Raw genomic sequence first — 13,611 nt, forward strand, 5'->3', positions numbered from 1 at the left:
TAGCCATAGTCAATCCAAGGTTTTTTTTTGTCCCAAGGGCAGGATTGAAATTTTATTGTAAGCAAAATAATATATATCTGTGTATACAATCAAATACAGAGCCTCTTGATTTTATTATTTTATTATTTTTATGTTTTTGTTTTACACTAAACTTATCCCAATGTTGTCTCCATTGTTAGTTTAACTTTAACCGACACCACAGGAATCGTGTACTTATCAAATGTGTTTGTTCATGCTGCAAAACACATTTTGACAGTTTGGTGTGTACAAAACATATATAACTAATTGGTTAATATCTTTGAAAAAATACAAATATAATAATATATTTAATCGAAAAAATATGAACTGGGATATAAAATAAATATATTTTTATAATAATTTTAAAATAAAAAATATCATCTCTGTATTTTTCTATTCCAACATACTAATTAAAAGTTAACTAAACAAAAGTATATATTTAACTTTAAGAATATAGTATAATAGTGATTATTTTTTAAAATATTTTTTATTTTAAAATATGTTAAAATAAAATTTTTTATTTTAAAAAATTATTTTTGATATTAGCATATTAAAATAATTTAAAAATATTAAAATTTATTAATTTAAAAAAATAAAAAAAAATGTTATTTTTTTAAATACTTTCAAAACACATCACCAAACATCTACGGTATTGAAACTTGAAAGAGGAAGGTGCAGCCATTAATTATTATTATTATTATTTTATTATGCTAGCCGTAAGAAATTAATGGAGTCCAAGCCATGTAAGAATATAGCACTTGAACCTGGCTTGAGCTCCCGTGAACTTTCAGTGTCGTGTTGTTGTACTTGTGACCAGTTTGGTACCAAGTTAGGTTCAACCACATGGTAGGACCAATCCACCTAGGTCGGAATTACAATGACACGTGTCCAAAAATTAAAATGACCACATGGTTAGACCAGTTTCGCGCTCTAGGAAATCATTGTCCGAGCAGTCTAGCAGAACAGCATAGTTGCTTTTCCTTCCTGGTGAGTAGATGACGCATCATTGCATGAGAAGATGGTGGCTTCTATACTTGAAACAAAATACCGGAGAGATGCAGTAAAATTGACACAGTTCATATATCTTTCACATTAATTGATGTTTCGGGATACAATTGGATGCGCTGATGTGCCTCACAGCACAAGAATGCCTGGCCCTTGCGGGTTTTTTTGGCTACCCCAATCCCAGCTTTCTAAATTATCACTGTAGCAGATGATGCCTTTACCCCTTTCCCCTCTTAATCTCGAAAGGGATTTTTCTGAAAGAAAAAAGAATTTTGAACACTAAATTATGTGAAAGTAACATCAAAATCACTAACAGTCCACTCCGCTACTTCATCTTTGTCGCTAACAAAAATCTCAGTACCCATGTCGATGGATCTCCATATTCTTCTAGCAGGAGGGGTACCGGGATCCTGCAGTGAAAGAATTAAAATGGTGACTATCTGGTTGTTCATCAGTTTTATAGCATTTACACCTAAAAGGGGTTGTTTGACTACTGACCTGATAGAAGTAAAGTCTACTTGCAAGCCCACCCACATCAAGCTCCCAAGTTCTGGCATCCCCAACCCAACCATCCCCTTGTTTTGTTGGATAGCCATAGTCAGCCCATATAGGATGAGGCAGTAACTGAACTAGCTCTTGTGCCTGAGGATTGCTGTAGGGATCACAAGTGCTGACAGGTTTCTCTAAAAATTGAGCATTCCCAGGAGCACAGTAGTAGTGATACGCCCCATACGGGAAGTTAGCTGTATCATTTCTGTAAATTTTTGTGTTGTTTGGAGTAATGTGGTACGGTGGGCAGTTTCCTAGATTTGTGGGACTGCACCAAGCTGGAGTTTCAGGATTGATAATCATCTCACTGTATCTGGTTATGTCGGTAAGCACATCTCCATCGCATGGAGCACCATTGTTCTTCCAACAGCTCCCGATATCTATCAAATAGAACTGGCTCTTGGGTCCTCCGCCTTGTTTCACATCCAAAGTCATTCTGACCTTGAAATTAGGTGACTCTGGAAGCTGCAAGACAGCTAACTTGTTACCAATTTCAGGAGGACAATTATACAAAAAATAGGACAGGTGTAATTATTACTCTACTGTGGTTCATACTGATCTGACTCCAGGCAAACTGATTTAGTATTTTTGTCATGTAGTTTCATTTTACATGAATTAGTATCAGCGCAAACACAAAACACACAATCAATATCTTCATGAGTAAGGATGTGCTCTGTTGTATACTGACACGTATATTTAAGAGCTTACCGAACAAGGATAGGAACAAGTCTCCAACTTTACTACGTATCAGTTGGCTTTTGTCCGCCTAATCAAACCTGCAACCTCGAGATCGGTGGTGCCATCCATCACAAGACTTGTTAAGCAAGTGTGCACTTGCAACCATGTCCATATGGCTGAAGCTTCCTATGATTATAAAAAGATTACGAAGCCCGTGACCTCGACCAAATCTTTCAAGGCCTATAGAAACAGTACTAGTTGGACAAATCCCAGTAGAAGTTTACAATATGGATTAAGAATCAACTGGATTTTGACCATTTTGTTAGATATGAGTTTGAAAATAGTAAAATATCAGATGAATAATTGAGTTCCAAACAAGCTGTAAAGGACGGAGACAGCTAACCAAAATCATTTTGATACCTTGATTTAATGTTCCGGGTAGGTAATTAACCTGTCCAATCATTGATTGTTTCCTATGACACAGTGATCAACTTTAATAAAAACAAGAAATAAAACAAATATCAATTTTCATTGACAAGAAACAAAACAAATCTCTATCTGCCAAATCACAAGAAGAAACCTTCATCATCAAGACACATCAGAGTACCTTCTCCCGTTTTCTTTTCCTTTACTAAGAAATGAATAACTGAATATAGAAAGGCGAACTCATACGTATTTGCTAGTGCAGCTTAGTTTTAATCTGTGAAGATGACTGGGATTTGCTTTGAAATTGAGGAATAAAAAAAAATATTCCAAACAGTTTCTACTTACAATTTTGAGCATTCCTCGAAAAAAACATTTCAAATAGTTTCTACTTACAATTTTGAGCATTCCTCTTGTGTCATAGTGATACCCTCCAGAAAATCCTGTAGTTGCATCAGCTCTGAGGTACAGCATCAGCCATGGGTACTTCTTTGAAGTCTTGAGCTTTTGGCTAAAAACCCAGCTTCCATGACTAACTTTTTTTTCCCAAACCACTTCATAAAAAGAGATTCCATCAAGTCCACTTCCAATGTCAGAACCCAAATCATATGTCCCATTGAAACTTCCTCTCATTATACCACCATCCGAAAGCTTAGTCTGCTGATGATATAACATGGGTTGATTCATACAACCCTTTCCAAAACAAGGAAACCTTCCTGGACTAAAAGGAGGGGCCTTTTTCCCATTCCTTGGACACAAACCGGAAGTTGTGTCATAGTTTCCATTTTTAAGCATGACCATCCAAAACTGCCATGGATTCGGGGTATCCTCAACTTGACATAATGAACCCAGGTATAGCTCCTTCTGCATTGCATAAAGGTCGGTATTGTTTATGGCTCCTGGGTGCAAACCTGGGAAAGGCTGTCCAACCCCGAGTTTGTTGTCAGCTTCACTTACCTTGTGTTTCAGAAAAGAACCTGCCTCATTTTTAACAAAGAATTAGCATGCATATAACAGAAACAGTGGAGACAGTTGAGTGCAACAGATAAAGAGTCAAATACAGCATGAAAAAGAACTGATTTTTTTGTGTGTTTATGTATAAAAGCTAGATTAAAGAAAATTAAAAGAAAAACCATGATAGTAATGAACATTTCCTTCAAATGAATAGAAGCTACGAGTAAACACGCCCATTTGAGCAACGACAAAGCTTTAGATGTTGATTTTGGCAATAAAAAACTCAATAATTGAAAAGGAATAGTAATAAAGAAAGACCCACTCTTCAATACTGTGTGTTTCCTTCTACGGTGCTTGTTCTTACTTGAGAGGTCAAAGCAATCAGCTGCTCTGGGGCTACCCATGCCAGGAGCTTCTTGGCCAACTTCATTGCAGAAATTCCAAGCTTCGAAGGCCACTCTCAAACCATCCCTTCTCATTCCCGGGTCTCCAACAGCTGTTTCTCCTCCTGCGCCAGAAACACCCAGCACAACCACATTTACCAAGAAAAACACAACACGCAAATGGGTTTCCATGGCCATTCCCAGATGGGTGCTCTCTGCCTTAGAAACAGAGCTAACTGTCGTTATTTATACACTGGTATTAGATGGGGTCTGAGCCAGTAGGTCCTGGTGGTCATTTCCTATATGATTCTAGTGCAGAAGTAGTGACTGGAGATAACGAAGTTCCTGTTGTCGCAAAACCATTCTAGCCATTCATGCGGTCAAAGAAAAAAAACATAGTAGTTTTTTAATTATTAGTAAAGTCATGGAAACAGAGTCATCGTATTAGAAAATCTTACAGCTAACGCCGCTAACATTTAGCGCCATGATTGGATAAATCACTTATGTATCATTCCATGGATCAGTTACTTTCATTTATTTATTGGAAAGTATTTTTTTAAAAAGGATCAGTTACTTTCATTTATTTATTGAAAAATATTTTTTTTTAAAAATAAATTATAAAACATTAAATTATTTTCTAATATTTAATAGTATAATAAAAAATAAATTAAAAAATATTTTTTGATATTTGATTATATCATAAAAAATAGTTAGAAAATAACTTATTAATGTTTTATTTTTCTTAAGTTTATTAAAATAATAAAAAATAAATCTTACAAATTAAAAAGTTGAATGAAAATGAAATTGAAAAAAATAATTCATAAATTATCTCAAATAAAATAAATAATAATCAAAATAATAGAGATCAAATAAAAAAATAAAAGATGAAGAAATTAAAAGAATAATAATTAACATTTCATAAATTATTTCAAATAAAATAAGTACCAATTAAAAGAATAAGGATCAAATTTGATAGATAAATTTTTTTAATAAAAAAAAAAGCAAATAACAATTATAAAAATAAAAACCAAAGTTAATATAAAAATTAAATTTTAAGAGATGAAATTAAAAAATAAATATTTAAAATAAAATATATACAATAATCAAAAGTTTAAGGGCTAAATTTGATATAATTAGCAAATAATATGACATTTCTAAATTTTTCATAACTTTTAAAAAGTATTTTCTATCCAAATTTTCTAGGAAAACACTTTCATGAAAATTAAGTCAAATTTTTTTTAATTCAAAAATATTTTTTGTTGATCAACTTTTTTAATAACAAATAAACACAAAAAATTTAAAAAATCATTTTTCAAAAATTATTTTCTAAAAAACAATAATGACCTCAGCGTGATTTGTCATCTTTAACTTATTTCAACACAATTTATTTTCCTCCCCTCTGCTAATATCAGTTTTTAATATGTTAGAGTAGATTATGCATAGTTTTAGATTTTCACTAGAATTTAAATTTTTTTATTTAAATTTTTTTATATTATCAAATCATTTTAATATACAGATACTAATTTTTTTAAAAATATATATATATATATTTTTAAATAAAAATTATTATAAAAAGCAACCATAACTACTAAATATTTCTAGTTATGATTAGAATATGTTACCATAATTTTGTTGGTTAGATTTGTAGTCATATTTAATTGAGAGTCCGTCTGTTTTTATATTTTTTTATTATAAGTTAATTTGTTTATATTTTTAAGTTATTTTGATGTATTAATATTAAAAATAAATTCTAAAAAGAATATTGTTTTAAAATTTAAAACACAACTGTTGATATAACAGTACGAACGGGCGGTTGGGAGTCGGTCACCAGTTGAATAGCCAAATTCGATATAATTAACAAATAATATGATATTTTTAAATTTTTTATAATTTTCAGAAAATGTTTTCCATCCAAATTTTTTAAGAAAATACTTTCCTGAAAATCAAATCAAATTTTTCTTTAACTGGAAAGTGTTTTTTCCTGGTCAATTTTTTTATAACAAACAAAAATAAAAAAAATTTTAAAAAATTATTTTTCAAAAAATAATTATGATCCTAGTATGATTTGTCATCTTTAATTTATTTTAACACAATTTATTTTTTTTCTCCGGTCCTAAGATTTTTTTTCAATGTGTTAGAATAGATTCTGCCTAGTTTTAGATTTTTGCTAAAATTGAAATTTTTTTTATTTAAAATTATCTTTTATATTATTAAACCATTATAACATATCAATATTAAAAAAAAACTTTTAAAAATAAATAAATAATATAATTTTAATATCTTTTTAAACAAAAATTATTTTAAAAAACAACTATAAGTCATATTTAATTTAGAGTTTGTTTATTTTTATATTTTAAAAAATAATAATTTTTTTATTTTTTGAATGTAAATTATTTTTTTATTTTTTTATATTTTTAGATTATTTTGATGTATTAATATTAAAATAAATTAAAAAAATAAAAGAATATTGTCTTAAAATTTGAAACACAACTGTTGATATAACAGTACAAACGGGCGGTTGGGAGTCGGTCACCAGTTGTTTCTCTCTTTTCTGTTGACAGCAGACACGGCCCCCAAGTAAGTTTTTCTTTTCTTTCTTCAAGAACACTGTAGAGGGTAGGGAATTTGCATTTTTCTAATCTTTTTTAAAAAGTAGTTTTGTCGTTTGGTTGGCTTATGCTGTGAGGTAGTACTTATGGATTGGTTGGGCGTGGGGGGGGCCACCACACCCTAGCTGGAAACTGGTTACCAGTGGGGGGTTTAAGACTAATACAGGGACCGGATACGGCCTGAAAAGGAGGAGAAGTTAGACAGCCGCGTTGTTCTTCTTGTGGAAAACAGGGCAAACAAACAAAGGGGTAAAGGAGATTTTAAGAAATTTTGGATCTTTCAATACATTTTTAGGAATAAAGGAATATTATTTTAACATGTTTTTTTTAAAAAAAAAACTTTCACCGTCACGGACACTTTAACAAGGCCTTCAAAAGGAACAAAAGTTGGGTGGGCGCTTTGAAAAATGGCGGAGCTGGTGGTGTTATTTGCAAGCAAAACAACTGCCGAGTGCGTCCAAGACTAGCAGTAGCATTAGAATTGGCCGGCCCTTTCCTGTCAGCGTACACATGGGGTTGGCTTTTATCATCATTTTTCTTGTCACGTAAATAATTAGCATGACTTATTTCGCCCGGAAAAGAAAACAAATCAGTCACTGAAAATGTCATCCATTGGCTTATGCCCCCACTGGCATTAGTTTCCTTTACCCTGCCGACGGTGGATGGGGCCGGATTTTCAAGGAGATGGTGATAGCCGTTTGTTATAGAGATAGAGACTGTGGGTTCAGTTATTTTCAACGTGTTTGTTTATGAAAAAATATTAAAAAATATATTTTTAACATTAATACATTATAAAAATCTAAAAACATTAAAAAAATAATAATTTCAAATAAGAACAGGTTGAAGCTTACTCACCAACCCTGCTCATGTACTGTGCGAGCAGACGGTGATGATTATTTGCTGGTGTATTTCTTAAGGCATCAACGAAACAATTCTTGAACGCGGACAAGAAGACAGGCTTGTTTACGTGCTATTGAATCATTCAAGCTTTTTGAATGCCTGGATTTCATGAGTGTAATCATTTTCGTTGAGAAAATTGAGAGAATTAATTCATTTTCGCAATACATGCTGGAACAGGTGCAGGTTTAGCCGGCCACGACTGAAACAGAGGCAAACGATACGTAACCTACCGCATGATGTGCCTGTCTGTATCAGGCAGATTAGCAAGCGCTTGTCAGGTTAATGGAAAGACAGGACGAGGGAAACTCTTGCTAGCTAGTATAACTTGGGTAGGCTCTTTCTGAACTGTCAACGCTTCTTCTTTCTTTTTCTTTTTTAGCCAATTGTTTTGATATAAATGTTAACAAATAGAGTGTCATTTTATTTTATTTATTTATTTATTGAGAGTAAAATATTTTTTTTAATTTTAATTATATATAATTTTTTATATTTAGATTAAATTTATTTTTCTATATTATAGTGATCATATCATGCAATATCAATGAAATTTTAATTTTATTTTTATTTTTTAAATTATCTAACATGATATCATAATATAATTTTATAGAAAGAGATTTAATCTCAAATATAATTTTTACAATTCAACTTAGAATTATTCATTGATTGTTTGTTTATAAATGATCTTTAAACTCTAATTTGTGTTTAAGGAGTTTTGGAATCCGGTGTGATTGCCTGGATCTAAACAAGAATTGCAAGATACCGTTTGTAAACGATGCTACAATTACAAGGGCGATGTGTCGTTCATGTAAATATGTCAACGCAGGCAGGTACATCTTCGGGCATAGATGCACTCGGATAAAAAGCTCAACCGCAACATTTTACCTTGATTTTTTTTTATAAGAATACTGTATAATATAGCCAAATGTAACTCTTAGCCAAATGTAACTCTTCCCATAAAGTGAACTATAAAATAAATTTTAATTAAAACAAGCTATAATTAATTTCATATATTCTTGATAATTTATATCAGTGAAAAGAATTAGGACAAGAAAAACAATAAAATATAGAGAGTTCAAAAAGAAGTCTCCAAACCCTTACGTTTAATTAGCACTTTTGTCTTCTCAAGTCTTTTCTTTACACGGCGGATCGAAAGTTTGCAACGGTTCACCGACGCTACCAGAACCGTCCAAACTAAGAGTTTCTACTTTCCGAGCCGCTGATTGTTGGAGCCTTTTCTTTTTTCCTTCTTGAAATCTTAAATTGGAAAAAAAAATAATAAAAAAATAAAAAAAGAAAGATAATTTTTTAAAAAAAAATTAAAAAAAAAATTATAAGACATTTTTTAATAATATTTTAAAAAAATATTGACACAATAACATATTTTATTACCCATATTAGTATGAATTATTCTGTTAAATCTAACATCCAGATCATAAAACCATAATAACATTATAAAAAATAAATAAGAACAAATTAATCCTAAATAAACCTATACAAAATATATAATAAAGAACAATTAAAAATAAATTATGTTTAATTTTTTTATTAATATGGCACCTTTTACTAAAAATTTATTAATACAAAAATATATTATATAGAGTTTAACCTACCAAATCATGACCTAAAACCAATGATTTAGGTCATGGATTGATTCAGATCATAAGACTATAATAACATTATAAAAAATAAATCAGAACAAATTAATCCTATATAAACCTATACAAAACATATAATAAAGAACAATTAAAAATAAATTATGTTTAATTTTTTTATTAATATGGCACCTTTTACTAAAAATTTATTAATACAAAAATATATTATATAGATCCAGCTTACATGGTTTAACCTACCAAATCATGACCTAAAACCAATGATTTAGGTCATGGATTAGGTTTTATAACTTTGTTTTTTAAAATTTATTTTTTTATCTAAATTTATCATGACAATTGTTATTTAAAAAAATAAAAAAAAAAATTAAAGCTAAAAAAAGTGATAGAAGAACAAAAAGGCCAATCACAATTTTTATAAAAAGGTCTTAATTAATTTAATTTTTTTATAAGGGTTGACTTGCCCTCTACCTCTATTTTCGTTTTTTTTAATTAAGATATATAGCTTATAAACCAATTATCATTGAATTTAACACCTAAAACCAATGATTTAGGTCATGGATTAGGTTTTATAACTTTTTTTAAAAAAAAATTATTTTTTTATCTAAATTTATCATGACAATTTTAATTTAAAAAAATTAAAAAAAAAATTAAAAAAAAAATTTTAAAGCTAAAAAAAGTAATAGAAGAACAAAAAGGCCAATCACAATTTTTATAAAAAGTTCTTAATTAATTTAATTTTTTTATAAGAGTTGACTTGCCCTCTACCTCTATTTTCGTTTTTTTTTAAATTAAGATATATAGCTTATAAACCAATTATCATTGCAATGGCTAGAAAATCAAAACACACTTGTTTTTGCACTAAAAATCTATTTTTCAATTTATATTTATTTAAAAACACCATAAACACTATTATAACATAAAAACCAATGTATTAACCTAAAAACAAAACAAAACAAAAGAAGGCTTAAAATATAAAATCAAACTAAGTAAAAATTTTCTATCTCAACCTCATTCTATTTTTTAGACAATATTAAAGTTTAAAATAATAATCACCAAACTCTTATTAAATATAACTCATTAATATTAAGATCAATATTTTTAATGGCTAAAATTAGTGTCATGTGAGAACTTGCTTTCTTCTTTTTCAAGCTAAGGGGTTGAAAAAAAAATATTTGGACCAAAATTGAATTCATAAAAATTACAAGAGCTTTAAAGGAAGAAAAAAGATAGCAGGAGATTAAAATTCTCGCACATTTTAAATAAAATTTGGGATGATATTTATCTATGCTTTACATTTTAGTCCTTTTTATTTTAATTATTCCCATCTTGAACAAATTGATTATGAATTTTTTTCGTAGATGGATGAATATATAAAAAAAATATTGAGGACCCAAAAAAGTAGTTGGACGATGATGCTACAATGTTTTAGGTGTTTGAGCATATTTAGCAATTAGTAGTAGTAATAACTACAGAGTGATATTTCTTCCCAGCAGTTTGTGACATCTTCTCATTGCACTTCTTGTTTATTTCAAGGTAGGTTCATGCCTCATCCATAAGCCCAAAGGGACGACCCTTTAATCAGAAATTGCAAAGGATGCGGCCACTTCTTGCCTTGATTTAATGATTTTTTTCTCTAATTATTTTCAATTCTGAGATCATTACAGTTTCAAGAATCAAAGTACCAAGATATCTACACTCTACATGACTGGACACAGTTCCTTGTTTAACAGCTTCATGCAAGCGATGCATTTTCTGCCACAACAAATGAAGATTTATGTACACATATACCAGTGAACTTCAATTACCAGACATCTACCTTCCCTGTGTTTCCCGGAATAACAAGGCAGATCCAACGGCTCCTGTGGAACAAAAAAATACAGACTGACCTGTGTGATTGTCACAAGCGATGCCTCAGGAGATCAGGCAAGGTTATCTTTCCCAAGTTGTTTGGGTCAAGCTTGCTGAATTGATTGCAGATCTGTAGTACATCTTTCTCGCCTATCTTTCCCATTTCTTTGAGCTTGTAAATTACATATTCTGATTTACTGTAAAAAAAGTTACAAAAATAAATCAATTAAGGCTCTACCTAGGTTGATAGACCGTACCATCTCATATGCTAGGAAAATAAGAAGAAAGAATTGAGTTCTATCTGGAATGCTAGATTAAATATTCTTATTTACACAAAGACAATCCTACGTAAACCCACCCACCCACTCAAAAAAAAAAAAAGATCAAATACATCTCCTGTGAGGATATAGGTCAAGAGCAACAAAAGGAAAAGAAAAAACAATACTAAGTTTATAAGAGTTATCTCAATGTACGGATGTTCCAGATAATATGATGGCTTGGAGCAGCTATGAAGAACCTTGATGCTTTAACTTACAACTATTTGGATATAACTTACCATTTGAGAAAAAACTAGCGAATGAATGACCTGACGTGTTTAAATCCATAATCTTTAAATACTAGTGGAGTCATAATTTTCTCTCATGTTGTTTTACAGTTCAGTAGAAAACCAATTAGACCTTTCATGTCTCCTGAGATTATGCAATCTATGACGGATGATTATCTTTCAACACTTCATCTTTAGCTGAAGTTGCAAAACACTTATTTTGCAAATAAACAAGAAAAAGTTACAGAATGCGCTAAACCAGATTGTCTCTCTTTAATGACCTCCAAATCCAAGAGAGTAGTTATTTCATCAAATAACAGCCATCACATACTGTCCTCAACTCAAGAGCCAATCACTCACTATTACAAGGTTAGAAACAGGCTCACTTCACTCCCAAAAAAGAAGACTTTAAGATCTTAAGAGCTTTTGATCCGTGTTTCAAGGTCTTGGAATGCAACGCACCGGCATTTTCACTAGAATCTGCTTCTATAAAATTAACATCAATACAATAGGGGAGTACGAACCAAGGATGGTCAGCACAGAAATGGAAAGAAGAGTTTAATTAACTTTTGATATCCATCTTCTAGAGCAGCATTTGACCAAGAGGCCATCTTATCACACATTAACATAGCCTAGTTAAGGTTTTGAGGATTTTTTTTACCCAAATTATCATATCATTAATTCAACAAATTTTCCCAACTAGAAGAGCTAAACATATCCAATAAAACAAGTTAGGCAAGAGATAAAAATAGAGCCGCACCTAATGAAACCATTATTGTTCATATCCGCAGCAAGCAAATCCTCCACAGTAATATCTCTATGCAACACCCAATTGGAAATCCTCCTGTGCCTCTTATCAATCCTAGCCTCTGCCAAATAAAGAAATGCTCTTGCTACCGCCAATGTCGAAACCAAAAGCCAAATTGCTGCAAACAACCTTCCTGGCAAGGTCTTAAACGCCCTATCACCGTACCCAACAGTTGTAACTGACATGACCGCCAAATAAACTGAATCAATCCAATTAAGATCCTCCAGAAAGTACAGCACCAAGGTCCCTATTCCAATGCACAGAACCACCACACCAAGTGCTAATCCAACCTTTAATCTTATCCTCATCCTTCCCTTTTTAACATCAATAATATAATCAGCAGCTGAAAATCCTTCTCGATTTTTATTTTTACTCATTTCAATACCAGTCAAGATCATGCTTTCTTGCAAATCAAGAACGTAATTCACAAGTCCACTGAGCAAGATGTCTATAAACCCAAACCCAACTAACACAAACACGCACGCAAAGACCTTTGTCACTGGTGTTAATGGAGCAATATCACCATAACCAATGGTACACATAGTGACTATACAGAAATATAAAGCATCAACGACCGGATGAGTCTCCGTGCCGGAGAAGTGATCGGTGTTAAAAGAGTAGATAACAACTCCAAGGAGTAGATACAAAGATAGCAAGAAAATGGCTTGCCTGATTATGGAGTTAGACCCTGATTGTGGTTTAGGAATTTGGGACTTCGTTGGTTGAAACTCTCGCATGACAACCATAGCAGGCGCGGTCTTGCTCCTTTGAAGAGTACCGGGTTTCTTGAAACGGGCATTTGAAGGTCCGGGAGGAGAAGAAAGAGTTGGGTGTTGAGTTTGGGGGTCATCTTGGATTTCATGGAAGAGTAGTGGGGTTGAAAGAGACTGGGTGAGAGTGATGAAGGGCTGGGGTTCGTGGGTTTTTTGGTTACCGAGAAAAAGCTCATTTTCCATCTCATTAATTTGTCAGTTTTAGGTAACGAGGGAGGCAGGTTGTGGTTGGGGGCGAGTTTGAGATTTTCAATGGCTTTGATTGTGAGGCAGATTGTGGTGGGGGAGGAGTTTGAGAATTTTGATATTTTTAATTGCTTTGAGTTTCGGGTGAAGAAGCAACTGATTGTTTTTTGAAATATTTTTTTATTTAGTGAGATTTTTAATATTTTTAATTGTTTTGAGTTTCGGGTGTCGATGGGAAGACGCAAGTGATTGTTTTTTGAAATATTTTTTTATTTAAAAATTTATTAAAATAATATATTTATTTATTTTAAATATTATTATAT

General features: G+C 31.4%; 2 protein-coding genes across 3 annotated transcripts; both read right to left on the reverse strand.

Annotated features, from left to right (window-relative positions):
- Nucleotides 1-1,072: 1,072 nt before the first annotated feature.
- LOC105112078 (calcium/calcium/calmodulin-dependent Serine/Threonine-kinase) lies at nucleotides 1,073-4,381 on the reverse strand. Of its 2 annotated transcripts, none has more exons than XM_011007648.1 (4): nucleotides 3,950-4,381; nucleotides 3,070-3,650; nucleotides 1,522-2,037; nucleotides 1,073-1,433 (listed from the first exon to the last, which is right to left on the reverse strand). In XM_011007648.1, the coding sequence occupies exons 1-4, from the start codon at nucleotides 4,206-4,208 to the stop codon at nucleotides 1,308-1,310; spliced, it is 1,482 nt and encodes a 493-aa protein (XP_011005950.1). In that variant the 5' UTR covers nucleotides 4,209-4,381; the 3' UTR covers nucleotides 1,073-1,307. The 2 variants fall into 2 exon arrangements, with proteins under 2 accessions (XP_011005950.1, XP_011005952.1); XM_011007650.1 differs by having other exon boundaries at nucleotides 3,992-4,380.
- Nucleotides 4,382-10,608: 6,227 nt separating this feature from the next.
- Nucleotides 10,609-13,389, reverse strand: LOC105112079 (two-pore potassium channel 5-like). Its single transcript, XM_011007651.1, has 2 exons — nucleotides 12,282-13,389; nucleotides 10,609-11,174 (listed from the first exon to the last, which is right to left on the reverse strand). The coding sequence occupies exons 1-2, from the start codon at nucleotides 13,283-13,285 to the stop codon at nucleotides 11,027-11,029; spliced, it is 1,152 nt and encodes a 383-aa protein (XP_011005953.1). The 5' UTR covers nucleotides 13,286-13,389; the 3' UTR covers nucleotides 10,609-11,026.
- Between the last annotated feature and the right edge of the window lie 222 nt (nucleotides 13,390-13,611).

This window comes from Populus euphratica, unplaced genomic scaffold (genome assembly GCF_000495115.2).
Source record: "Populus euphratica unplaced genomic scaffold, PopEup_1.0 scaffold322.1, whole genome shotgun sequence".
NCBI classification, from domain to species: Eukaryota; Viridiplantae; Streptophyta; class Magnoliopsida; order Malpighiales; family Salicaceae; genus Populus; species Populus euphratica.